The sequence below is a fragment of the Stenella coeruleoalba genome (assembly GCF_951394435.1).
Source record: "Stenella coeruleoalba genome assembly, chromosome: 5".
NCBI classification, from domain to species: Eukaryota; Metazoa; Chordata; class Mammalia; order Artiodactyla; family Delphinidae; genus Stenella; species Stenella coeruleoalba.
Genome location: NC_137150.1, coordinates 76,533,739 through 76,561,169, shown reverse-complemented (window position 1 = coordinate 76,561,169; position 27,431 = coordinate 76,533,739). Strand labels below are relative to the sequence as shown.

General features: G+C 50.7%; 1 protein-coding gene across 1 annotated transcript in view; it reads right to left on the bottom strand.

Annotated features, from left to right (window-relative positions):
* Positions 1–27,431, bottom strand: part of SEMA5B (semaphorin 5B) — a 117,671-nt gene that overhangs the window by 29,422 nt on the left and 60,818 nt on the right. The window contains exons 2-4 of the mRNA XM_079922312.1: positions 10,048–10,250; positions 4,754–4,853; positions 1,408–1,453 (exon numbers count right to left, since the gene is read on the bottom strand). Of these exons, the coding sequence (XP_079778438.1) occupies positions 1,408–1,453; positions 4,754–4,853; positions 10,048–10,201 (300 nt within the window). The 5' untranslated portion in view covers positions 10,202–10,250. The remainder of the gene's footprint in view (positions 1–1,407; positions 1,454–4,753; positions 4,854–10,047; positions 10,251–27,431) is intronic.

Here is a 27,431-nt window from a genome sequence, read left to right as displayed (position 1 = left end):
GCCTAGTACCGTGCCTGGGACAGCACCCAGCATATAGTAGGTATTCCATAAATGTTTGTTAATGTTTATTAATGTTTATTAAAAATGGATGAATGGAATTTCTTTTCAATTTCCCCTAGTTCTTCCTGGCTCCTCCTTTCGGATGGTCACACCTTTTCTGCTCCCTGTGGAGCACCTCCTCTGTGGCAACCAGCTGCAATGGCCCCTGGGGGTCTAGACCCAGGTGCAGCTAGAAGAAACTAGACCAGAGTGTCACACTAGCTCACCAAGGAGGTCTCCCCTTCCCCAACTGCCCTTTGTAGTGAAACACGATACCAAATAGCCCAGGCCCTGACAAACTCCTTGTACCATTCTCTAATTAGGTTCTGTGTATCACTCATCATCTTATCCTGGCTGTGCTGTGAGCCCTAGCGGCCAGACACTCTGCTTGTCTTATAGCCCCTCCTCCCCCAGCTCACTTTTTTTTTTTTTTTTTTGCGGTACGCGGGCCTCTCACTGTTGTGGCCTCTTCCGTTGCGGAGCACAGGCTCCGGACGCGCAGGCTCAGCGGCCATGGCTCACGGGCCCAGCCGCTCCGTGGCATGTGGGATCTTCCCAGACCGGGACACAAGCCCGCGTCCCCCGCATCGGCAGGCGGACTCTCAACCACTGCGCCACCAGGGAAGCCCCCAGCTCACTTTTGATACACAGCAAGTGCTCAAGGAACACTTGATCACTGGAGACCAGCAAGCCTCCCCTGGACGCAGGAACTGAGGCCTCCCCTCATTGGCAAAGAGATGGCCTTCCTTTCTCTAGAACGTCCAGCCTCTGCAGAGGTGATATGGCATCTGTTTCTCAATCTGGGATAGATGTTCTGGATCCAGGAGTCCCATCAAAGTGCCTCCCAAAGCACTCAGGGAATTACGCTGGGGGAGTCCTTCCTGGCAGCAGAGAACAAATCAGTCGCAGCTCAGTGAAAACGCTGAGCTACAAGGGGATCACTCAGGCCAGGCTAAGAAAGGAACCAGGGCCACCCTTTCCCTCGAGGCCCAAACCCAGAGACCCTCCTGTGGATTTAGCAGCTGGACTTAGCATGACCAGCCGTTCCAGTTTGCCCAGTACTGTACTGGTTCTAGTGAAAGTCCTGCGTCCTGGGACCCCTCAGTCTAGGCAAACAGGAGCACCTAGCTCCTGTCCTCACAACGCAGGAGCCCTGCGTGTGCCCCCGTGTTTCTGTGGCCACGCCCCCACTTCCAAATATCTTCCCAGCCATTACCCCCACTGCCAGTGTGAGTCCACAGCCAGTGAAAAGAACACAGGGCTCCTGTTTTCAACCCTGGGGGTTGAATTCTGAATCTCACTCCTTGTGCTGCCCTGGCCCCAGCCCCCAAATACCAGGGAAATTACAGGGAAGGGAAGCAAATGTACCTGAAGGAGGGAGACATTGGCAAGGCTGAGTCTGAAGAGGTAGTTCCTGTGAAAACAGAAACAGAGATGGTAAGTCAGGCTGGTTCTGCAGGTAGGTCTCCAGGAACAGCTTCCTGGCTCCTGCCTCATGGGGTGCCAGGACTGGGTGCCGACTGCAGACGGCTGACAGTGGGCCGACCCCAGGGAGAGCTTCACCTCCATTTGCTCATTTAATCTGCACTGCCACGCCGGGAGTAGAGAGAAAACTCCATTTTACAGAAGAGGAAACAGTTTGGGTAAATGGCCCAAATCACAGAGATAGTAAGTGCAGGATGTGGGATTGAAACCCAGACGCATCTGCTCCCAAAGCCCACACTGTCTCTGTTCCCCGCCATCCCAGCAGGCCCTGGGCACAGCCTCCCACACCCCCTTCCCAACCATGGAACCTGTTTCTGTTCAACATAAAGCCTCATGGAGCTCTTGTGGGGACCCAGGCAGGTCATCTTCCTCCTTCCCTCGGCCACCTCCCTGGCCCAGCCTGTCTCCTCTTGCCCAAACTGCCCCTCTGCCACTTCGTGCTTCCTCTCCTCCACATCGCCACCTGCACGGGGCTGCCAGATTCATCCTCCTCAAACACTGCTTTCATCATATCAGCCTGCTGCTCGAAAACCTTAAATAAGGAAACTTATATCCACACAAAAACCTGCACACGGATGTTTATAACAGCTTTATTCATAATTGCCAGAACTTGGAAGCAACCAAAATGTCCTTCAGTAGTTGCGTGGGTAAACTGTGGTGCATCAAGACAATGGAATATTATTCAGTGTTAAAAAGAAATGAGCTATCAAGCCATGGAAAGACGTAGGGAAGCTTAAATACATATTACTAAGTGAAAAAAGCCAATTTGGAAAGGTTATATGCTGTATGATTTCATTATATGATATTCCGGGAAAAGGCAGAACTATGGAGACATTAAAACGATCAGCAGTCGCCAGGGGGTGGGGTGGCGGCGGGGATGAACAGGCAGAGCACAGGGGACTTTTAGGGCAGTGAAACTACTAGGTATGTTACCCTAATGATGAGTACATGATAGTATACATTTGTCCAGACCCACAGAATGTACACCACCAAGAGTGAACCTTAAGGTAAACGCTGGGCTTTGGGTGATGATGATGTGTCAGTGTAGGTTCATCAGTTGTAACAAATGCACCTGCGGTGGAGGCTACTGGTGGTGAGGGAAGCTGGGCCTGCGTGGGGCGGGGGTGTCTATGGGAACTCTCTGTACCTTCCTGTCAAGTTTGCTGCCAACCTAAAACTGCTCTTAAAAAAAAAAGTCTTAATTAAAAAAAAAAAAAGTATAGCTTATACTCCATTTAAAGTTATTATAAAATATTGGCTTTATTTCCCTGTGCTGTACAGTTTATTCTTGTGGCTTATTTATTCTATAGATAATAGTTTCTCTTAATCCCCGACTCCTATCTCGCCCCCCTCCTTTCCTCTCCCCACTGGTAACCAGTAGTTTGTCCTCTATATCTGTGAGTCTGTTTCTGTTTTGCTATATGAATTCGTTTGTTTTATTTTTTAGATTCCACATATAAATGACAACATTTGGTGTTTGTCTTTCTCTGTCTTATTTCAAAGGCATCAGGAGTCTAAAAACTACATATGTAAAGCTGGTGGACTCTGAATCAGGTGGAAGGATGGCATTAATGTCAGCTTCCTGACTGCAGTGTTGTATTATGGTTATGCAAGATGTTACCACTGTGTGGGGGGGAATGGGGTGAAGGATATAAGGATGCGATCTCTGTATTATTTCTTACAACTGCACGTAAATCTACCATTATCTCCACATAAAAAGTAAAACAATGATTCTCTTTGCTTGGAAAATAAGGTCCACACTCTTGTATACTTGCATATGTAGAGATTACTTTTGAGAGGACATGCAAACTCACCACAGGGCACGCCTCCAGTGAGGGGTCCTGCTTGGTGTATAGTGGGCTGGCCCTGCTTTTCACTTTTGTACCTTCTGAATGTTATACCATAACACATATCACTGATGCAAAGTAATAAGTTAATTTCAAAATTAAAAAAATAAAATGCATTCAGCCCAGCTTCTTAATAGCCCTGTGATGTTGGCAGCATCACATAACCCAGACTTTACGGATGAGGAAACTGAGGCTCACAGGTCAAGATTACCCAGGACAAGAATGCAGCTCATCTGGTCCAGAGCTCCGTCCTCGACTTGCCTCCTTTTCACGTGGCAAATGAAGGGGCGGGGCCACTCAGGAAAGCCCAGAAGTCAAGGATGGTCAGCTACACAGTGGAGCCTGGAGGCATCCAACCCAGTGACCATCCTCCCTCACCCCAGACCTGCTGAATCAGAACCCCTGGGGCGGAGAGCTTCTGAAAAACAGCAGTGCAGTTGGAGGTGGTAACGTGGGTTGGCAGAAAAAACTCTAGCCCTGAGGTTAGGGGACCTGGGTTCTCGTCCCCAGACTCTGTTGTCATCTTGTTTATGTGGTCTTGGGAAGGTCACCTTCCCCACTCCAGCCTCTGCTTCCTCATGTTGAAATCGAGGACAGTTGGATTAGGCCAGTGATTCTGAAACTCCAGTGTTCATCAGGCTTACCTGGAGCGCTTGTTAAAACACAGGTTGCTGGGCCCCACCTCCAGAGTTTCTGACTCATCAGGTCTGGGGTAGGGCCCAAGAATTCGATTTCTAACAAGTTTCCCAATGCTGCTGATGCTTCTGGTCCCACTGGAACAGACCATCTCTAAGCTCCTTTCCCTACCAGAGCTGAAGGTCTATGATTTTGAGGACTCTCTCCTCCTACTCTGCTCTGTAAAGTCTCTACAAGTCCTCCCTAGAGTGTATTACCCCTTGCATACCAGATCGGGGCAGTGGGGCTAACTGATATCAGGCAACAGGGAGGTGAGGTCCTTCATAAAAGAAGCACATGGCCGGGTCCCATGTCCCAGGTGCAGGCAGCCAGCCAGCCAGCAGGGGGCTCCTGGGCACCTTCTCTGCATGGGGAGGACACCAGCTAGGTAGGTCCTGGCAGGATGGCAGGGACAGGGGCTGGGAGGTTCCAGCAGGCATTCCTGCCCTTGATAACTGCCAGACCCTGAGGAATGTGTCTTGCTGAGATCTGGAGGTCACTTCCTTCCCACCTCCCCGCACCCACCCATCCACTGCTTCCTTTTCTGGGGGACTGACATTCAGACACAGAGAGGGCCTGGTAGGGCGGAATAGGAGCCCAGGGTGAGGGTCTGCCCACAGAGGGTCATGCCAAATGATATTCCCTCCACTCAATTCGCTTAGAATTGATCCCCCAGTCCTGGCCCCAACCCTCCTGTACCTCATTACCTGGCTCCCACGATGAGCTGGTTTCTGGAAGGATCCAGAGCGAGCTGGGAGAAATCTTGGGCTCCAGGGTAGGTGAAGTTAGAGACCCATGGCTTCAGATCTGGGGGAGGGAGAAGCAGCCATTCGGTTACTGTTGGCCCGGGGGCTCCCAGCTGCACCAGCATCGGACCCAAGAACGGAAGGGCTGCAGTGAGGCAGAGGCACCCCGGAGATCTGGGTTCTGCCTGCCCACCTCTGTGAGCAGCCGGCTGGGGGACAGGGAGTGCGGGTGGCGTCACTGCTCCTGCTTTGTTCCCTAGCTCAGAGAAGGGCTCCACCCACCCCCTAGCTGCACAAAGGGACACCTGTAATCATCCTTGACCCCCCGAGACCCTCGCCAGCCACGCCAAACATACTGGCAAATCCTGTCCGTTCTCTGAAATCCATCCATCTCGCCCTCTGCACCCTACTCCCCAGCCAAGCCACCATCATCTCTTGCCTGGACTGATGCCAACAGCATCCTAACTGGCATGGCTTCCACTCTTGCCCCTCCAGCCCATTTCCCACAAGGCAACAACATGATCTCTCTAAAATGCAAATCTGGTTATGTCACTCTCTAGCTGAGAACTCTTTAATAGCTCCCAGTTTCCTCCAGGAAAAGTCCCAACTCCTTTGGTTTCTGGTCCACTGTCCTCCCAAGTAGAATGAATGCCTGGCACATTAGTGATCTAGTGATCCACTGAAAGAATGCAGCTTCTGCTTATACATTCCCCCTTAAACCCTCCACTCCAGTCACATTCAACCAGAACACAGTGCACATCTCCAGATCTATCCCACAAGAGCCTGCAAACCTTTGCAATTCTATTCTTCCTCAGTGGAACAGTTCCTCTTTGTCCCCGTCCCCACCCCACCTCCTCCAAGAAGCCTTCCTTGACTCCCCCACGCAAGGTGACGGGCTCCCATAGACCTCTTCTTGACTGCCATCAAAGCTCCTATCTCACTGGGTGTCTAATCTGGTAGCTTGCCCTGGGGGACAAGGAAAATCTTGCTTCTGGGAGCTCTAGCCTCCTCCCAGCAGCTGGCAGTATTTGAATGAATGTATGAATAATCGTCAACTCCCTTTTGTACAAGAAGCCTCAGGTTTTCAGAAAAGACTCCACAGAGGTGGAAGGAATGGAGGGTGGGTGGGCAGTGCCCATCTCTGTCTCCAAGAAGACTCTTCCCAGCCAAGGCCAAAGTCTTTCATGGGGACCAGGTGGGCAGAGGAGACCTCGAAGCCCTCTGGATGGATGGGGCAGTGGTCTGGAGAGGGTACACCTGGGGAACAGTGCCCAGCTGACTTTCCCTCCAAATGGAGAACCACTTCCCCCATCTTGGCTCACAGCCCCTTAATAGCTCTCCTTCAGCTCCTTCTTCATGGATGTGAGGGAACTGACCAGTAAAGAGAGAAAGCTGTGGGGCAGAGGAACTTTCCCGCCGATAGGGTAAAGATGAGGGGAATGTGAGGAGGCCCTGAGATTTCTTCCTCACAGTGTGTTAGTAACTGGCTCCCAGAAGGCCCAGAGTAGTGTGTGTGTGTGTGTGTGTGTGTGTGTGTGTGCACGTGCGCGCGTGCGTGTGTGCACGTGCGTGCGTGTGTGTGTGTGTGTGTGTGTGTAATCCAAGGGAAATAAATCAGTGCTCATTATCCCTCCACTACAGAGTAAAAGCAGTGCTTCATTTCTGCACGGCAGGCAAACACTTAATCGCTCCCTGGAGAACTGATGTTTTTCAGAAAACTGTGATATGGACGATTAAAAAAAAAGAAGAAAGAAAAACTGCAGCAAAATGAAGCAAATCCTTTGTGTCTGCCTCTGCCCTCAGCAGGTGACTATAGGTTGGCAAGAACCATCACGAAGTTGCAATGGCATTTGGGTGATCACAGTATAAGGAGTGGATGTGGAGTCGGGTAGGCCGGGTTTTTAGCTGACCTCAGGGCTGCTCTCAGAAATCCTGATAGGATGTCATGGTACCTTAGAGACTAAGCCAAGGGTCCTCCTTCTCCAGGAAGCCTTCCTGGATTATAACCTCTCCATCCTGATCTTATTTTGTTCCATATTCTCTCCACCCTTCGTGTTCCATTCATACTGCATGTTTTTGTCACTCTGAATGTGCTCATCTGTTTTCCGGGTGGGGTGTGTGTGTGTGTGTGTGTGTGTGTGTGTGTGTGTGAGGGGTTGCCATCCCCAGCATACTGGGTGCTCTCCAATAGTAGCAACTGGCTTGCACTTTAATCCCCTTCTTCCATTCTGACAGGGGTATTCCAGATGTGAGCAGCTGAACAGGGGAAGACGTGGCATGACTGGTCTGCGGCAAACCAGGAGAAACTCCATCTGGAGATGGCTCAGCTCAGCCTTCATTCCAACCCTTTCTTGGGGAGAAGGGAGAGGAAGAGGAAAAAGGGCAGGAGCCAGGAAGACAGTGGGAGGTGGGGGTGGAGGAGGGGGGGCGGTCCCTTCCAGTTTCTGTCCCTCTTCCTTACCCCGAAGTGACTGACAAGGGCAAGGGGGAAGGGGCAAGGGGGGGAGATGCAGGGGGCACAGCGTGGTGATCCTGGGGGAGCTCTCTTTGGAAGGGAGCCAGCTTCCTCTTATTACACAGGCAAACAGGACCAGAGGGAAGGCTGTTGTTAAAACACCGAGCACGTTCTGAGCTCCATGTGCAGTGAACGCTTTGGACAGTGACTTTAAGAGAAAAATGACATTCTCCATGACGTGCCTGTGATTTTAATTATAGTCAATTCAATTACCCACTTTGTGGATTAACCACTGCCAGTGTGAACTCCATACTGGCTTCTCCCCGCCACCTCGACAGACCAAGCTGTGGCAAAAGGAATAACGTGCAGGCCGGAGAGAAACACAGGTGGATCCCCTTAAAAGAAACCCATAGGAGAAAATTTAACCTTACAAAACAGAAGAACGTCTGTCAGATTCTGCAATTGGCAGCTCCTCTGGGGTATTTAGGGGTTATTCACAGATCAGCCAGGTGTCAGGGGAGAGGGAAACTCACAGCTACAGGGTTAGAAGCCTACTCAACTGTCAGAAGTAAAATGTAACATCCGGAAGCTGGGGGTTGGTGCCGGGCTGGATTATGGCCGCTTCTCTGGAACACAGCATCACCCAGAACATAGTCACCCAACGTGAATGGAGTCTCTAGTGTGTGCCCAGCAGAACTAAAGGATGCGGGAGACAAGAGGACAAGCCCTCATCCAGGACTAACTGCACTGGGGGACCAAAGGGAGCGACATTTAAGGAACAACAGGGACATGAGTACTCAAAGGAAACTTCTTCACCTCTGAGGCCCCGCAGCGTCCAGCTCCGTGCCTGGAGTCAGGTATTGGGTCAGGGGCCCAAGAAAAATTTGGCCAATAGACAGGAAAACCCAAAGCCAACAGAAAGAGGGAACGGGTGAATTTTGGGGAGGCCAGGAGGCCTGAGGAGGAAAAACAGATATGACGCCCGTCTCCGGGGCTGTCAGTCTAGGACGGACCATCTCTGCTCACCTGGGGCTCAGGGGATTTCTTAGTCACTCTGTGTCAACTGCCTATGTCACTCTGGGCCTCATTCCTTCCTTCTGAAAGGGGGCGGGGTGGGAAGTCAGTTTCATTCAAGTAATTTACAGCTGAAGATCAGAAATGGTGTCAAGGAAGCCAGGCTTTCAAGGAACACATCCTCCACCTCTCCACCCTCCTCCCATCACCAGCCAGTTTGTTCCAGTACAGATCCGCCTGGCTGGGTGACAGGGATTTCCCTGCTCTCCTTCCATTGTCCATGGCCCCAGGATCAGCCAGGCCAACCGTGCCCCAGCAAAGCCCCTGAGAAGAAAGGGCTCATTAGGAGCTGCCTCAGGCGGCCCCCGCATGAGGACACGCTCAGGATTCTGCTCCTTCGTCCCTCCCTGCAGTGACAGCCTCCAGAAGCCATCAGAAGTCGGAGGGTGTGCGTGCGTTTTGTAGGTTTAAGGACATTACTAATTTGCTCTAATCCACTTAAGCCTTCGAAGCCTCAGATCCCAGCTCAAACAAGACAGCACGGAGAAGACAGCTGGAAACCCTCCTCCCGGAGACAGGAGCCAGCCCACAGCTGGGAATCCCACACATCTGAAACGCCTCCAGCCTCCCCACCTCGCTGCCCCAACTCCTATCCATACTGCCTTCCCCACCCGCCGAATCCCACGCCCGCCTCGGTCTTATGGATTCATTTCTCCACTCTGGTTTCCATCTTGCCTCTCTCAGCTGGCTGTGTGGAATCACAGAGGATGGGCTGCCGCGCATCTGACGGTGGACGCACCTGGTCCCTTTGCGGCGGGGAATGGGAAGAGCCCGGGATGGAGTCAGGAGGGAGACATGGAGATCTGGCTCTGACAAGTCGCTCCAACCGTCTACACCTCAGCCCTCCCCATCTGTAAACAGAGGTGACAGCCCTTGCCCTGCCTCGCTGCCAGTGTTATTGTGAAGAGGAAATAGGATGGGTGTTTATCACTTAAGAACATGGGGACCCCTGAGACCACATGTGCAGATCCCAGTGTGAGCTCCATCATGGAGTGTCGACGTGGTCCTAACACCCCCGGTGACCACCAAACTGGCTAACAGGCTGAGGGAGAACGTGCAGGATGCGCCAGGATGTGTGTTTTGTTACGATTTTAGATGATCATCAAATGTATATACTAATTTTAGAAACTTATTGAGAACGTATGGACCCCTCAGAATATGTCCAGCGACTCCCAAACTCCAGTCTGGGAAAGACTATGATAAGACACTCTCATGCCCTTCCTTGACAGAAGGAGTTATTTGTCATCAAGGCCCCTTTCCCTGGGGGCTCCCAAGGCGCCGAAGACAGGCATCCCTGCAGCCATCTTAGAGCACAGGGAACCTTTCCAGAGATCTCTAGGCACTTCCTAATGAGCGAGTCAGCTTCATTCTTTCCCAGGGTAGCCAAGAAATAGAGCTTGTGCTTCCAGAAGAGCTGGAAGCACAAGAAGACCAACCAACCCTTGGCTACAGCACCCTGGGCATCTATAACCTCATTCTCCGGCAAAGGAATTCCAGAGAAAGACCACCTCCTCCCCCAGGGAAAAATGGATGAAGGGCCTGAACAAATTGTCTGGAGACTAAAATCAGATCCCTCGAGCCCATGGCTGCCCATCCTTCTTACATCTATCCCCAGAGGAAGAGTCTCCCGTACCCTACAAGAAATGACTTCCAACAGCCAAAGAGACACAAAGTCCTTCAGGACACAGTCATTGCAAAAAAGGACTGAGAGGGAAGTGGCTCTCACCTGCAAAGGCCACGATGGGGTGTTCCCTCAGGGAGCACAGCTGCTGCTCACTGCTGGGTTCACTGGCGACATCCTGGGAGCTGGCGAGGTGCACCACCAGCAGTGTGAGGCTGGGCGGCAGCAGGGTGACAGCCAGGGGTCCCGGGAACACCATGGTGGGCCCCTCTGTACTCCCAGCTCCTGGAGGCGGGCTGGGGGGAGACCTGAAATGCAAACACTCACTCTCACCACACACTCCCTCAGCAGTGCCCACCTCTCCCGATCTCCTCCGTGCCTGTCGGTAGCCCCACGGGATCTGTTTGTTTGTCTGTTTAAATAAATTTAATTTTTTTTACAATACTTAAGAGTTTGCTCTGCTCTAGTAATGTAAAGTTATAGATCATACCTTGAAAGCTAATTTCCCTTGTAATGGTATTCTGGACAAAACTGACAAATTATAGAGCTTTTTCTATTATGATCCCAAATGGCTTAAAATTTATTTTAATGATAAAGGTGGTATCTTAGGGATTTTAATAAATGGAGTTAGGACAAGTGGGTAGTCATTTGTAAAAAGATAAATTTAGATCCATAACTCACACCAACTAGGAAAAATTCCACTGGATGAAAGGTTTAAATGTTAAGGATAAAATCAGAAAAATACTAGAAGAAAATGTGGGCCGAATTCTTCATAACCTTGGAGTGGAGAACCACGACTCCAAATCCAGAAGCTATTAAAGAAAAGATTGACAAATTTAACTACATAAAACCCACAAACTTCTGCATGCTCCCTCTCTCCCCAAAACAAACATCAAGCAAAATCAAACGGCAAATGACAAGAAAGGGAAAAAGATTTGCAGTTCATGTCAGAGACAAGGGGCTAATATTCCTAATATACAAAGAATTCCTGAGAATTAAGAGGAGAAAGACCAACAGTCCAGTAGAAAAATGGCAAAGAATATAAATACAAACAGGACTTAAAAATATGAACGACGCTATTCTCACTCATAATAAGAGCAACACAAATGAAAACTTGGACTGAGATATCGTTGTTCACCTGTCAGTTTAGCACATATCCAAGTGAGATGACAGCTCTTGGTGAGGCAGTGGAAAAAGCGGCGCTCTCATATACTGCTGGTGGGTGGGCAAAATTGTACAACCCGATGGAGAGGGATTTGGCAACATCTGGCAAAACAACAGAGGCGTCTACCCTTTGACCTAATTCCTGGGAGTAAAGCGGTCACCCGATCCACAAGCTGTGATCAGTCTGAGATAACATAAATGAATTTGGAGAGTGGTTTTTAAAACCTTTATAGTAATTTGACAGAGCAAATTTTTATTTATTTATTTTTTTTGCGGTACGCGGGCCTCTCACTGTTGTGGCCTCTCCCGTTGCGGAGCACAGGCTCAGGACGCGCAAGGCTCAGCGGCCATGGCTCACGGGCCCAGCTGCTCCGTGGCATGTGGGATCTTCCCGAACCGGGGCACGAACCCGTGTCCCCTGCATCGGCAGGCGGACTCTCAACCACTGTGCCACCAGGGAAACCCAACAGAGCAATTTTTATGTCTATTGGATGTAATAACAAAATATGTGGACTTGTATTTTGCCTAGATTTTTTTTTTCAATTCACTCCTCAAGGAATTTGCTTTTATTGAATTTTACATAAGTATCCATCTGCGACAGATTGTAAATTGAAAGGGAAAACCTGCTCCTTCACCACAGTTAGTTAAGAAACAAAAATAGACTATAAGCGCACCTGCACACAGGCAAAGTGACTTATGCACAAGATTATTCCTTGTGGTATTTTTTGAAATAACAAAAGACAGGAAACAACCAAATATCCAGCAACTGGAGACTGCTTAAATAAGCCACGCTATGTCTTTGGAAGGGAATATGATGCAGCTCCAGAAAAGAATGGGGGTTTGCACCAGATCTTGCTATGGAGGAATCTCCAGGTATATTAAGTGAAAAAAGAAAGGTGCAAAACAGTGTAATAGCACCTTTTGTGTAAAACAAGAGGGTAGAGGACTTCCCTGGTGGCACAGTGGTTAAGAATCCGCCTGCCAATGCAGGGGACATGGGTTCAAGCCCTGGTCCGGGAAGATCTCACATGTCGCAGAGCAACTAAGTCTGTAGGCCACAACTACTGAGCCTGTGCTCTAGAGCCCATGAGCCACAACTGCTGAGCCCGTGTGCCCAGAGCCTGTGCTCCGCAATAAGAGAAGCCCCCGCTCACCGCAACTAGAGAAAAACCCGTGCGCAGCAACGAAGACCCAACGCAGCCAAAACTAAAAATAAATAATAAATTTCTTAAAAAAGAGGGTAGAAATAAGAATATATATTTATATTTGCTATATTAGCATTACGATACAATGGAAAAATAAACCAAAACTAATTCTTTAAAAAATGGTTACTTAAAAGTAGCAAAATGGTGATCCAGTCTTCTCAATATATACCTTTTTATTTTATTTTCATTTTTGAATATTAAATATGTTTAATACCTATTCAATAAAAATTTTAAAACCTTTTAAAAATTAGTGTTGGTTCCCTGAAACTTCTAATATGGAGCTGCCCAACGGTTCCTCTGGAGCCTGACCCAGACCCTCTGAATCAGTTCCCACCTCTTTCCTTCCCAGGGCCATCCAATGTGTCACCAAGCCCTGTTGATCCCACATCCCTCACATGTCCTTAACCCACTCAGTGACCTCTTTGATGTCACTTTCATTATTTGTGAAGTGAAAGGTTGAACTAGATCAGGGATTCCCCGTTGGGATAGGAGCAAATCAGAATCACTTCCACTGGGGGCGGAGTCCTGGGGCCAGCAGGTAAGTGATCCCAAAGGTGATTGTGATGAGCCTCCCCAAGCCCTAGAGGCCCCTGGGTTTCCTTCATGCTCTTTTTGCTCCTAACCCCTCCTCTCTCTTCCCTCCCTACTGCCACTACTTACTCAAGGTCTGGAAAGCTACAGCAGGATGATTTTCTTCTTAAGTTTCCTCACTTGTGTGTGCAACGGTATTAAAACCTATTACTGCATTGCTGCAAGGCTTCCAGAAGTACCCCAGTGACTACACCGTCCATGCACCCTTACCCTACCGCATCCTGCACCCCACGGGTCATTAGTCCCCAGAGCACCTCTTTCATTCCTTCATTCTCAGGCTCAATTCTGTCCCTCCCCAGGAGAGCCTGGCCATCTCTCTGAGCAGAGACCCTCTGGGAGGGAGATTTGGCTCAAACTTATTCCCTGAAGCGATGTTTCACACACTTGCTCACTAGAACTTATTCCTCAGTCCTAAGCTGGGTCCTTCCTGCTGCAAAGGGCTTGGCACTGCTGTCCTGTCCTGGGTGCCCATCATCTCCTTTCCTTGAGTCTGATTCCTGGCCTTGGGGGAGTGTGGAATCAACAGGCAAGGCCAAACCTCTGGAGCCAGTCAACCTGAGTTTAAATCCCAGCCTTCTCCTTACCAGTTGTGCGACTCTAGGAAAAAATACTTAACCTCTCCCTGCCTTAGTTTCCCCAAATTGGGAGTGAGCATAACAATATCAACTCCCTCAGCAGTTGTAAAAGTTAAGGGAGTTACAGGTGGCTGTATCTGCGGGTTCTGCCTCTAACCAACCATGGATCGAAAATATTTGGGGGAAAAAATTCCAGAAAGTTCCAAAAAGCAAAACTTGAACTTGCCATGCTCCCAGCAACTATTTACATAGCATTTGCATTGCATTAGGTATTATAAGTAATCTAGAGATGCTTTAAAGTATATGAGAGGATGTGCATGGGTTATATGCAGATACTACACCAGTTTATATAAGGTAGTTTTGGTATGGGGGCGCTGTTTCTGGAACCAATCCCCCATGGATACTGGAGTGTATTACCTTTTTTTGTTTTTTTTAAACATCTTTATTGGAGTATAATTGCTTTACAATGGTGTGTTAGTTTCTGCTGTATAACAAAGTGAATCAGCTATACACATACATATATCCCCATATCTCCTCCCTCTTGCGTCTCCCTCCCTACCTTTCAAAGGCCTAGAACAGTGCCTGGCAGAGAGTGAGCATCAATTAGAGCTATTCTGGTGCCCTGAAGGAAGAGAAGGGGAGGGGGGAAACACGGGACTGGGGAGGGACTGGGGAAATCCCCTTGCGCCCTTGCGGTGGATGCCTTTTATTCTTTCCTCCACTCTCCCTCCCCCTCCCTGTTCTGTGTCTGGACTGCATCGGGGGGCCTCCTTCCCTCTGGTCAATGGGGGAAACTGGCAGAAGATGGGGAGGGGGAGGGAGGGAGGAAGGAGGCAGCAGAGTGGGCCGCTGCATCCCTCCACAGAAGGTCAGAGCTCATTCCTGCAGCTTCTCGGCCTCCAGGTTTCCACAATCGCTCCCCACTTCCTCCCTTCAGGGTGGGGGTGTACTGCCCCCTGGTTATCAGCCCGAGGGTATTGCACAGTGAGCCTTCCCATATGGTTCCCCAAACCCTTCCCACACCTCTGTCAACAGTTCCTTTATTAAACTGGCCTCACATTTCCCAGTTTGCGTGTGCCATCTGTTTCCTATGGGGACCCTGACTGATATTAACACCTAATTGTCAATGTTCAATGCATATGCAAGCATACTCTTTTTAGACCTTAGCTGGGGCTTTTCTTCCTTTGGCCTCTCAGGACATGGAAGGCGGTAAGGCAGCTGCCCTCCCCCCATTATTCCCAACCCTCCCCCTGCCCTACGCTTCTTTCCCAGGCCTCCCTGCCACTCCCAGAGTCCCCAGGTCTGGCCCTCTGCGTGGCCAGATTCTGAGTCCCCCCCCAGCCTGAATTAGGAGCACATCCTAGGCCCCTTCCTCTCCCCCAGACCCCAGGCCTAAAAATACCTAATTTCCGCAGCAGAAGTTCTGCTCACATTACGGTTTTCATGTAAATATGTCCTCCAGGTCCCTCCTGAATCAATAATTGCTAGATTAATATCACTCTGTCCACCTGGCCCCAGCACAGCACATCTGCGGCCTGAGGAGAAGGGAAGGGTACACGGCACAGGAATGAGGGCGGGAAGGACTGAGGGCAGAACCTGGATTCCCATCTCCGCTGCTCAGGCGAGGGAGGAGAAAAGAGGGAGAGAGAGCCCGAGCAGTCGATGGACATGGAAGCGGCTCGCAGACCACAGTCACCCAGCGACAGGCAGACTCTGATCAGGGAGCAGACAGGAAGAGTCTTTGTTCCGGTGAGGGTTCTGATCCTGATGCGGGGTGGCGGACGTGTTGACTTCGCAATGCCACAGGGGCCGTGCCCAGCCTATTTGACCACCACCTTCAAGGACCTCCTCTGCCCTTGGCAAAGAAGCCGGGAGATCCTAAGAGGGGTACAGAGGAGGGACAGAAGGAACCGGGTGGCAAGGGATGGGGCGGGAGCATGGGGTGCAGATGGCCAGGGCTCCGTGAACCAGGGCCTGGAGAGGCCAGCAGAGCAGGGGCTGCCATAGTGAAAAAAGGAGGCAGTTAACCTCCACATCACTGAGAGGGTTACAGGGTCTGACCTCTTGAACCCTTTCTAGATCCTTGGGGTGGGGCCTGACTCCCCAACTCCCGAGAATTCCCCATCTTTGGAAATGATCTACGCCCCCATCCACACGTTAAAGGGGTGGACCCTCAGCAGCCTTACACACCTTATCCCCGCCCCCCCACCATAGCTGCCTGCACCCAGGGAAGTCACGTGGTCAAAACAGACCAATCAGATGCTCTCCCTGGCCATTTGGGTGTATGCTTCCCACCCCCAACCCCAGGGTCAAGTCAGTCTTTTCAGAGGAACCTGGAACACTAATGGCCCCATGGGGGCGCTGTCTTCCACCTGTCCTGTGGGCTGAGGAGAGGAGCAGAAGTCAGAGACCAGTGGCAGGAGAGAGCAGTCTCCCTGGGACGCTGCCAGCCTTCTAGTTCCCAGTTCTAGCCCTTTCCTGAGGTCTGACTACCTTCTACTTCCGTGAGCCACCCGCTCCCAGATCCTTGTAATCAAAGTCCCTGTTTTTGCCTAAGCTTGTTGGAGTTGTGTCAGACCAGGAGTCGCCTACACACTATTGCCTCTTGGGTGTCCATTCTTGCCCTCCTTCTTCCTAAAGGCGCCTGTGCATCACTGGGGGTGAGGTGGGGGCAGCTTGCCCTGCTCAGGGCCTGTCCTGGCCTTCAGACCAGTGGCCAGTGAGATGCGCAAGGAAGTCGCTTGGGGCCTGCGGGGACGTATCTGAGAAGGCTCCTTTCCCGCCTGGCCTGAAGATAGGACAGCCTTGCATCTTTAGGTGACCTCTAGCCACATGATAAGGATCGTGGTGCAGAAAGACAGGTGGAACCTGGGCTGTTGATGACAGAATCAGCTCTGCTCTGCCTACCGCCAGGCGTCTCTCTCATGTTGGACCATCACACTTCTGTGTCTGTTCCTTGTTTGTAAAATGGGGAGAATAATAATACCTCCCTCACAGAGTTGCTGCAAACATTGAATGAGTTATTTTGTCTAGTAGGCTTAGATGAGCACCTGCCACAAAGCAGATGCTGTATAAGGGTTGGCTATTATTATTATTATTGCATAATTCACTCCTAATTTAAGCCCTTTTTTTCAGGCCTCAGATATCATTAGCCAAGCACGATTCCTATTCCACACAGTTTGGTTTCTCATACCTACAACCAACACGCCTAAGACAAACAGAAATTTCTATTTCTATTATGTTTTTCTAGTCTGACGTGAAAATAATCACAGCATTTCTCCACTAGCAGTGCATAGCAGAGGTCATCACACCTTCTTGAGGCTAGTAGAGTACCACGGAAAGTCTGGAGCTTGGGAAGCTGCAGGACCTGAGTGCAAATCTTAGTTCTGTCACCTGTAAAATACGGCTAATATGTCCTTGCCTTGGACAGAATGATTGTCACGCTCCCAGAACTAAGTCTAGCACAGAGTAGGTCTTTTATGAAATCCATTTGTATGAAAGTTTCATGTACATAAAACATTCAACTAGTCACTTAAATGTCTTCCCAGGTTCACCCATGCATTTGTTAATACGATACTTTACTGAGCATTTGCTGAATACCTACTATGTGCAGGTTCCTATATAGATAAAGGATGTGAGGGAGGTAGAACGTCACAGGATAAAAGTTTGGCCCCTACCTTCAAGGAGCTTACGGTTCACTAGAGGAGCGGAGACAGTTGCCCATGGCACGAGAAGTCACTAGGCAGAGACAGTGACCTGGACCTGGGGTCTGGATGGTAAGGGGTCACTGGAAGCCTGTACTTCACCCTGTCTCCAAGCGCTTGGCACTGGCACTGGGGCGGGGTGCTCTAGGAGAGGGGGAGGGAGAGCAGCACAAGCTGACTCTTGCTATTTTCGGAAACCCTCAGTGACAAGGAAAGCATTTTCCCAAAGCCTTGGCCAGAGCTTCTGTTGCCTTCTCTCCCGCTGCTGCCCCAATTCCCTGTGGTCCTCAATATGGGGTCACTGTAATGGTGCCTGGAGCCGTGTGAATGTGTGTGTGTGTGTGTGTGTGCGTGTGTGAGAGAGAGAGAATGCACACCCACGCGGACCGCCCCTTGAGACTCCTCGCCTCTATGGGACTTGTCCAGGGCTCATTTTCCCAGCTCAGATAGTGGGAGGAGGATTAGCTGCAACTGTGGGAGGGGATGAAATTGCTGACAGAGAGTGAAGGAGAGAGAAAGAAGGGCAGAGGGCCAGGTCTGGGGCTGTTGGAAGGCCCACAGTCCTAGAGGGACCTTTGCTCCTGTCTGGCTCTCTGGGGCGAAGGAGGAGGGAGACAGGGGTGGAGAGAGAGAGAGAGAGAGAGTGAGTGTGTGTGTGTGTGTGTGTGATGTATAACCGGGCCCTCCCTGCTTGCCAGAGCCCACTGCCCACACCTGCCTCTGGCAGGAGACGCTGAAAGGCCGCACTGAGGACCATCGGGTCATCCGCCATTCCATTCAGTTTAAGGACGAACGAGGGGGTGTCCCAGTTCTCCTGCAGGTTATGGTCCCACAAGAGATTGAAGCATGAGGAGAGGATGAGCAGGAAGCAGATTCCAAGGTGCCCTGGGAAAGGGAAGTGAGAGGATGCCAGTGGGATGGAGGTCTATATCCTCATGTAGAAGGTAGAACTCAAATAGGGCCTTGAGGGAAGAAGAGGAGCTCGCCCAGCCGTCGGGGCAAAGCGCATTCCAGACTGTCGGAATGGTAAGTGCACAGGCAGAGACTTGGCCCTTGTCCATCCTCGCATAATCTAGCGAGGCTGGAGAAATGGGCAGCAGGAGATGAGTCTGCAAAGGAAGACCAAGGCAAAATCATGGAGACTTTAGCATGAACCTGAAGCATCAGGAGGTTTTCTTCTGCTGAAAAGGAGGACATGTCGATGGTTTGGGGCAGGGGAAGGATGTGGCTGGATCTGTGCTTTGGAAAGTTAGGGGGCAGCGGGCAGCGGGTGGGTTAGAGCAGGCCACCTGTCTGCAGGACAACTCTGAGAAGTGGAATTAGGTGCACTCAGAGCACAGGTGGATCTCAGCCCCCACTGGCACCCAGTGGAGAACACAACAGCCCAACTGCAGTGGGTGGCCCTGCATAGAAGCCGGGAGGGTCTGGACGACCAGGTAGGAGGGACATGGGTCACAGAGCTGAACCAAGGCAGCAGTGGAGACCACTCAAATTACTGCTGCAAGGGGGTTGTCTCCAGAGCAGCCAGGGCTCTCTTTTCATTTGACTGATAAAAAAAAGGTATAATGAGAAAGGAAAAGACAACCTATGACCTCGAATAAACGTGGCTGCTGCCTGTTGAGGTTGTGCCAGGCACTGTGCTAAGCTCTTTCCCTGCAAGATCTCACAGCAGTTTGGCAAGAAAGCTGAGAGGTGCCAAGAGATCACCATTCTCAGCTGCTGAGAGGAAACAGAGGTGAGCAAAACTGAGGAGCATGCCCAAGCTCCCAGCACCAGGTGATAACAGAGTGGGGATTTGAATCCGGGACTGTGTGCTGCAGAAGCCCACTTCTCGGCCACTCCACACACCGCCCTCCCACGAGGAGGACTGGCCCCAGCCCTCCTGGCACCTGCCGAGCCCTGGCTGCGTACACTCTCTAAGCAGCCTTTGGAGTTTCATTTGGTTTCCTGAGTCAGCTTCCAGACCAGGGAGAGCGCTTTCCGGCGATTAAGCCGACTTCCGGCCGCAAATCAGTCTCCTGTGAGTTTGGCTGTGGAGGCCAGTTTTTCCAGGTCCTGAGCAGCTCTGGAGAAAGACATTCCAGAGGTTGGACGGTCAGGGCAGGGTCCAGAGCCCCACACCCAGGGCACTGACAGTTGCTTGGCAGCCCTGGGCTCCAGCCTAGACTGGACAGCCAGGGGCCAGGGTGGGTGGGAGAGAGTGAGATGCTCCTTTCCGTCCCCACCTCAGCTCAGCCCTCGAGCCCTTGGGGACCCTCAGGGAAGGGGGCTCAGCTGGTTCTCCTTCCCGGGCCCCTCCCTCCTTGCTTCGATTCAAAGTCTCCACTTGGCTGCCTGCCTGGGAAAGGAGAAAAAGAGAAGGAAAAGAAAAGAAGAGGAAATAGGGGGAACCAAGAGCAGGAAAGAATGCAATCTGCCTGCGGTCTGGTGGGGAGGGAAAGGTGTGGGGAGGGGGGCGCTCCTCCCTCCCCCTCCCCCTCCCCCTGCCCAGGACCAGGAATGCCATCTTCCCACCCACCCATCACTCACCACTTGGGGGGCAAAGCTTAGCCAAGCTCAGCACAAAGATAAAATTGAGATGCAGATTCCTTCCCATTGCTCTGAATAGAGCAGATTGGATACGGATTTCTCTCTTTTCTTCCCATCTAGACCATCTGGTCGACGGGGCCCCAGAGAAGGTTGGGACCAGGTGGGGGAGGGGCAGAGGCTCGGAAAGACTTCCCAGCACTTTCCAGCTCTGGAACCTGAGGGTGAGGGTATGGGATGCCACCCCCACCCCTACCCCCTTTCCCAGGGGCAAGTTCATTCCCTGTCTTTGCACTCTGCTGTCCGGGCTGGGCCGGGCTAGGCTGGCGTCTCCTCTTCTTGGTCTATTCCTAGCAAACTCCAAGTCATGCATCTGTCCCATCAGTGTTTGGCATGCTTCCTGCAGTCCCACCTGCATCCCCCTAACTGCAAGTAAACCTATGGGGGAAGATAAAAGGAAAAGTGTGATCACAGAAGGTTTAATAGGAAGGGCTCTTAAAGATCATTTGGTTCAACCCTGTATTTTATAGATGAGGAAAGTGAAACTTGAGATTGGGCAGGGAGCTGGTGGGAAAACCAAGACTAAATAATAACAACAAAGACCATGTTATTATGTATCAGGCAGTGCTCTACGCTCTTTATATTATGCCATTTAATCACACAATAATCCTATGGAGCAGGTACTATTCTCATCCCCATTTCATGGGGAAACTGAGGCGCAGACCAGCTAAGTAACTCACATAAGGTCAAACAGGTAGAAGTCAGACCCAAACCCAGGCGGCCGAGCTCCAGAGCCTGCCCCTTGCACAGTCTCAGTGCACCACACAGGAAAATGGCATTATTGGACAAAGCCTTGTGAGCAGAGTCCGGGCCTGGAGGGCTTCTTGCCGGAGCTCAGGCTGCTCCGGCAAACATTTGCAGACGGGGAAAGCTTAAAAGTGCAGTCCACAGCCATTCTGCATTTATCATCAGTCTGGACTTGCTCCTATGAACAGAGTATGTCAACACGAGGTCAGGACTGAAAACAAGAATAGGAAGGGAATATTTACATCACTTTGCACAACAAGCAAGTGTGAACCTCGTGAGGGCAACTCTGTAGGGGACGGCATGTGGGTGGAGGCGGGCGGACCAGACACAGGAGGAGAGAACCTGGCATTCAGGGACACGCCACGGATTGGAACCAGGACCCTGCCTCACGGTTGCAGCGCAGCTTAAATGAAATAAGGTGAGCAGCATATTTGGTTCATACCTTGTCGGACAAGTACTGTGAACGGTGGTGGCGGTGCTCACCCTAAGGTGGTATGTCCATGAGTAGGAATTTTTTTCTGTTTTCCAAACATTCTGTAATATTTAATTGTTTTGGCAAGGAGAAGGAAACAAAGGAGACTTGCCTACTTTAATTGCTGGAATTAAATGCTAAGTATGTTGCCAAAAGCAAATCAAGCTTATCTATTCATTAGAGCAGCCTCCTTTTTCTCCTCCCCGTGGGCAAGCTCCCCATGGAAATATTTTGCTATCAGATAGGCAGTTTCTGTATAAAATGACAACTGCATTTGAAAACATTCCTACAGCTCAAAAACAGCCCAGGAATCCAGCTAAAGGCCTGGGCTTCCTTGGGGTTTCAATGACAGATCCGCTTGCTCAAAAGAAACCTTTGTGGGGAGGGTCCATTTCTATTCACTCACCACAGCATGGTTCTCAACACCTGGAGAGGCAGTTCTAGAACCCAAAGACCCCCTACAGGAAGGTGTGGTGCTGATGGTCACCCACAGCGTGAGTGTTCCTAATCCCACTGACTTTAAAATGGTTAAAATAGGTTGGTGGGACTGTAAAACGGTGCAGCTGCCATGGAAAACAGCATGGCAGTGCCTCAAGAAAAATATAAATAGAATTACCATGTGATCCAGCGATTTCACTTCTGGGTACAGGCATACGTCATCGTATTGCGCTTTGCTTTGTTGTGCCTATCGCAGATACTGTTTTGGTTTTGCTTGTTTGTTTGTTTGTTTGAACAAATTGAAGGTTTGTGGCAACCCTACCTTGAACGAATCTATCCGTGCCATTTTCCAACAGCATTTGCTCACTTCATTTCCTCTGCTCTCTGTCACATTTTGGTAATTCTTGCAATATTTCAAACTTTTGCATTATTATTATATTTGTTATGGTGACCTGTGATCAGTGCCCTCTGAGGTTACTATTGTCATTGTTTTGGCTTTTTTTTTTTTTCTTTTTTTTTTCCGCTTGTGCGGCTTGTGGGCTGTTAGTTTCACACCAGGGAGTGAACCCAGGCCCTGGCAGTGAAAGCGCTGAGTCCTAACCACTGGATCACCAGGGAACTTCCTGTTTTGGCTTTTTCTTTTTTTTTTTTTTTTTTTTGTGGTACACGGGCGCTCACTGTTGTGGCCCCTCCCGTTGTGGAGCACAGGCTCCGGACGCACAGGCTCAGCGGCCATGGCTCACGGGCCCAGCCACTCCGCGGCATGTGGGATCCTCCCGGACCGGGGCACGAACCTGTGTCCCCTGCATCAGCAGGCGGACTCTCAACCACTGCGCCACCAGGGAAGCCCTGTTTTGGCATTTTTTAGCAATAAAGTATTTTAAATCAAGGTATGTACCATTTTGTAGACATAATGCTGTTGCACACAATAGACTACAGTATAGTGTAAACGTAACTCTCATACCCACTGTGAAACCAAAAAATTCGTGTGACTTGCTTTATCGCAATATTCACTTAATTCCTGTGACCTGGAACTGAACCCACAACATCTCCAAGCTATGCCTGTATATACCCCCCAAAATTGAAAGCAGGGACTTGAAAAGATATTTGTACACCCACGTTCATAACAGCATTACTCTCAACAGCCAAAAGGGGAAGCAACCCAAGTGTCTATCAAAAGATGAATGAATAAACAAAATGTGGTATAAACATACAATGGAATATTATTCAGCCTTACAAAGGAAGAAACCTTTATACACGCTACAACATGACAAACCTGGAAGACATTATGGTGAATGACATAAGCCAGACACAAAAGGACAAATATTGTATGATTCTACTCATATGAAGGGTAGACAGATTCACAGAGACAGAAAGTAGAATGATGGTTGCCAGGGGGCTGGGGAGAGAGGAGAGTGGAGAGCTGCTGTTTACTGGGTACAGGGTTTCAGTTTGCAGGATGAAAAGAGTTCTGCAGATGGGTGACGGTTGAACAACAATGTAAATGTTCATACTACTACTGAACTGTACACAAAAATGGTTAAGATGGTAAGTTTTATGTTGTGTGTATGCTACCACAATTTTTTAAAAAAGAGCTCCTAAGATCCACGGGATTGAGGACCAGGAGATCCCAGGGGGTGTGTGGCTGACCCCCCAGCCCCACCCCAGAGGATCGGGTCTTCTCCCACTCTCCCCGCAGTGTGGCGTCCACTGCCAGACCCTCACTCCCCCGCAGGGCGTGCTTGCTACGGATCAGTGAGTGAAGTGAGCCCCCTACTGTCCATCGCACCTTGGCTACCTGGCTGGGGCATCACGCAGCCCAGTCCTAGGTGTGGGCAACAGGAGTTAGATGCAGACCCAGGACTAGCTGAAACAACAGGGGGCAATTCTGGGTGAGTCCCTGGATATCCAGTGAACAAGGCAAAAGAGACAGGTTAGGTGTGAGGCCTGACGTCCAGGCGAACCGTGCGCTGGCCGCTGTCTTCATTTCCTGTTCCTGCTGTAACCAATTACCATGGACCTGGTGGCTTCAAAGAACACACATTTATTCTCTTCCAGTCTGTAGGTTAGAAGTCTGCCATGGGTCTCACTGGACTGAAATCACAGTGTAGGCAGAGCTGCATTCCTTTCTGGAGGCTCTAGGGGAGGATCCATTTCCTTGCTTTTTCCAGCTTCTAGAGGCCGCCCACATTCCATCTTCAGAGCCAGCGAAACTGCCTCTCTCTAACCCTTCTTTGGTAGTTACACGGCCCTCTATCACAGCTGGGAAAGCTTCTCTACTTTTAAGGACCCTTGTGATCACAATGGGACAACCTGGATACTCCAGGATGCTCTCCCATCTCAAGGTCCTTAACTGAATCACAGCTGCAAAGCCCTTCTGCTACATAAGGTAACACATTCACAGGTTCCAGGGATAAGGACAGGGATGTCTTGGGTGGGCCATTATTCTGCCTCCTACACCCACCACACGTACTCCCACCCAGTCATTCAAACGCAGCAAGGATTTCTGGCATCTGGAGACTCATCTGTGCCTGAATTTCTAAAGAAGGAAGAGAAGTAGCAGGTAAAAGATCACCATTAAGTCACCGCCACAGTCTTGGGGAGGAAGAAAGAGGCTACTGCTGAGGGGACGGTCAGGGAGCTCAGAGGCTGAGGGGGTGGGGAGAGAGGACCAGAGATGGGAGATGACAGGGCAGGGAAGGGGAGCAGTGTGTCCCCTGGGAAAGAAGGAGGTCACAAAATGCAAAGGGAACACCGCGGGGAAAGACCTTACAGGTGAACTGCACTCCAGACAAAGAAATTCATGAACACTGGCACAAAAGTTTTACCAAAGGGTGATTATTATTCACTTCCCAAAAGGATTTTCTAAAGCATTCTTCAAGTAATGAGTTCCACTGTGTTCTTAAAATAGGATTTACACCCAATTTTTCAGTAACACATAAAGGGATGCTTGTAAATCTATGGAAATGAAGTGAAACCAGTAACATCTGCTGCCTTCTGTGCCGGTGGCGTCTGAGGGAGCAGGAAGGAACTGCCGGTGGGAGGGACGGGCTCAGACTCCAGCCTCCACTTAATCCTCAGGCAACCTTCCCTCATTTCACACATGCACGACCCAAGGGTAGAGGTGAGGGAAGGAAAGCCACAGGTCAGGCTCTCTGACTCCAGAGCCTGGTTCCTTCTGCCTTTCCTTAGAGGGGTTTTTTTGGAGCAGTGGAGCTGTGTGTCTGTGGCGGCAGCAGAAGCTACACCCTTCCTATGTGCACACAACCTGCTTCCCCATTTCTGGGATGATACTGAAATTTCCAGTTAGGGAAAAAGCCTTTCATTCTAGAGTTATTAGACAGAAGGCTCCAAATGGCCTGAAAGGGGTGAAACTGCCATCATGTAAATGGCTGACTTCCTGTCTCTTTGGGGAGTCAGCAAACACGCCACACCAGCAGGAACAAGGGCTTTGGTCATAGAGCCTGCTGGAAACACTCCTTGGGCTGCACAGCAGATAATATAGATGGCAGTGCCATAAAAATCTTGGACCCTGGGCTTCCCTGGTGGTGCAGTGGTTGAGAGCCCGCCTGCCGATGCAGGGGACACGGGTTCGTGCCCCGGTACGGGAAGATCCCACATGCCGTGGAGCGGCTGGGCCCGTGAGCCATGGCCGCTGAGCCTGCGTGTCCGGAGCCTATGCTCCGCAACAGGAGAGGCCACAACAGTAAGAGGCCCGTGTACTGCAAAAAAAAAAAAAATCTTGGACCCTGTACCTACTTTTCTGTCATGACACTGTCCAGGTTCCCTGAAACCTCTCACTTGGCCGTAACTCATTTCTAGTTCTTTCTCCCAGATCTGTGATTCTCCAAGGCTCTCCTCTCAATCCCCTCTTCTCTCACTCTGACTGCTCTGGGAGGTCCCTGCTCCTTCCTCTCCAGGGTTTCCACTTCCACCCCAGCTCCATCACCTCCACCTCGCCAGCCCTACTCTTCTGGACTCCAGACCACAAGGCCATCTCCATCTCAGTGGCACCCAGACATTTCTACTGCAGCCTGCCCGAAATGAAACTGTCACCTTTCTCCCTTAACCTGCTCCTCCCACATCCCCCATTTCTGTCAATGGGACCTCCCCCAGCCCCACCCCCTGCCCCTCAGGTATCCTGACTCACATCTCAGCATTCCCAGATCCCCTCTCCCTCATCTCCCATGTCCAACCCATTGTCAAGTCCTGGCACTTGTACTTCAACACTGGATCCCAAACCCAGGGATGGCGGGCAACACATGAGCTAAGTGCACGGGGCGGGGTGGGGTTGTGGGGGGAGGGACAGGGGCAGGGGAGGTGGGACAGGACATCCCCATCTGGACAGGACAGCTGGGACTCAGCTCTCCTCTTCTCCAGACTGCTGCCTTCCCAGGACAGGGGCCCAGATCCACCCATTTGTAAAGAAAGTCTGTGCTTCTGGATTTCTGTGAAATTCCTTTATTTTTAAGTGCAAGAAATTACTTGCATTTTCGGAAATCCCAATGTGTGCCAAACAACACTTGTCTGTCTGTGACCTCAGGGCTCTTTCCCCTTCAGTCTCTCTCCCGCTCTTCCTTCTCTCCGTCCCCAGTGCCAGTATGCCAATATGTCCTCACTACCTCCCGGCCAAGGGGACCAGCTCCTCAAGGTCTCCCTGGGCCATTTTCTTCCATCTTCCCTCTGCTGATCTCAGGCCCCATTGAACCAATGTTGGGCTTTTCAGCCTTAGGGTCAGGCCCTCCAGAGGCGGGGAGAATGGTGAGGGTGAAAGAGACAGAGAAGAGGAGGCTGATGCCACTCAGGGTGACAGAGCCATTAATTACCAAGTTAAACATCTGGTGTTTAATTAACACCTTCCCTCCTCTTTCATCCTCCCTCCCGTCTTCCTTTTCCAGGGACTCCCTGGTGGGTGAAACTGAAGCAGAAACCAGGAGGGCAGACTTGGGAAATGGGATGGGTGGTCCTGGCTGGAGGCAGGGCAGGGGAGGGGAGAGGAGTGATGGTCCCCGGGCGCTGAAGGGGAAGAGGACAGGCTGGGAAGAAGCAGCTTTGTGCTTCATCAGGAGTCACTCCGATTCATCCAGAAGTCTCTTTCTTTCTTTCTTTTCTTAAATTTATTTATCTATTTTTGGCTGCTTTGGGTCTTTGTTGCTGCGTGTGGGCTTTCTCTAGTTGCATTGAGCGGGGGCTACGCTTCGTTGCAGTGCGTGGGCGTCTCATTGCGGTGGCTTCTCCTGTTGCGGAGCGCAGGCTCTATCTAGGCGCGTGGGCTTCAGTAGTTGTGGCATGTGGGCTCTAGAGCGCAGGCTCAGTAGTTGTGGTGCACGGGCTTAGTTGCTCCGCAGCACGTGGGATCTTCCTGGACCAGGGCTAGAACCCGTGTCCCCTGCATTAGCAGGTGGATTCTTAACCACTGTGCCACCAGGGAAGCCCCATCCAGAAGTTTCTTGAGCAGGAGCTCAGTGCCTAGGATTGCACAAGGAAGTCCACAGCTCTCCTGCAGCAACACTGCTGGTTGCCTCCCTGATATTCATTCCCCCATCGTCCTCGGTAACGAACCCCATGTTGCACAGAGTGGCAACGTTCTCAGTGCCAGGTGAGATGCTTCCCAACCTCTCCTGCAGTTAGGGGTGGCCATGTGCATAGTTCTGGGCAATGAGAACTAAGCAGGCAACTCCAGATTCTGGAAAAGTGCTGCTTTCTTTACAAGAGACTAGACTCAGCTGTCTCTAACCCCTTCCTTCCTGCCATGCAGAAAAATGCGATGTCCTGAGCTATAGCAGCCATTTCAATACTATGAGAGACAGACCAGGAGGACAAAAGGCTCCCCTGATGCTGCTGAGCCGGTGAGTGAAGACCAGCAGCTGCTGCCACCTCCAAACCTCTTGTTAAGTGATTAAATAAGTCCTTATGTCTAAAGTTATTTTAAGCAGTGTTTTCTGTTTCTTGCAGCCAAAAACATTCCTAAGTGATACACTCCCTCCTGCAGAACCTCTGCTTTCCG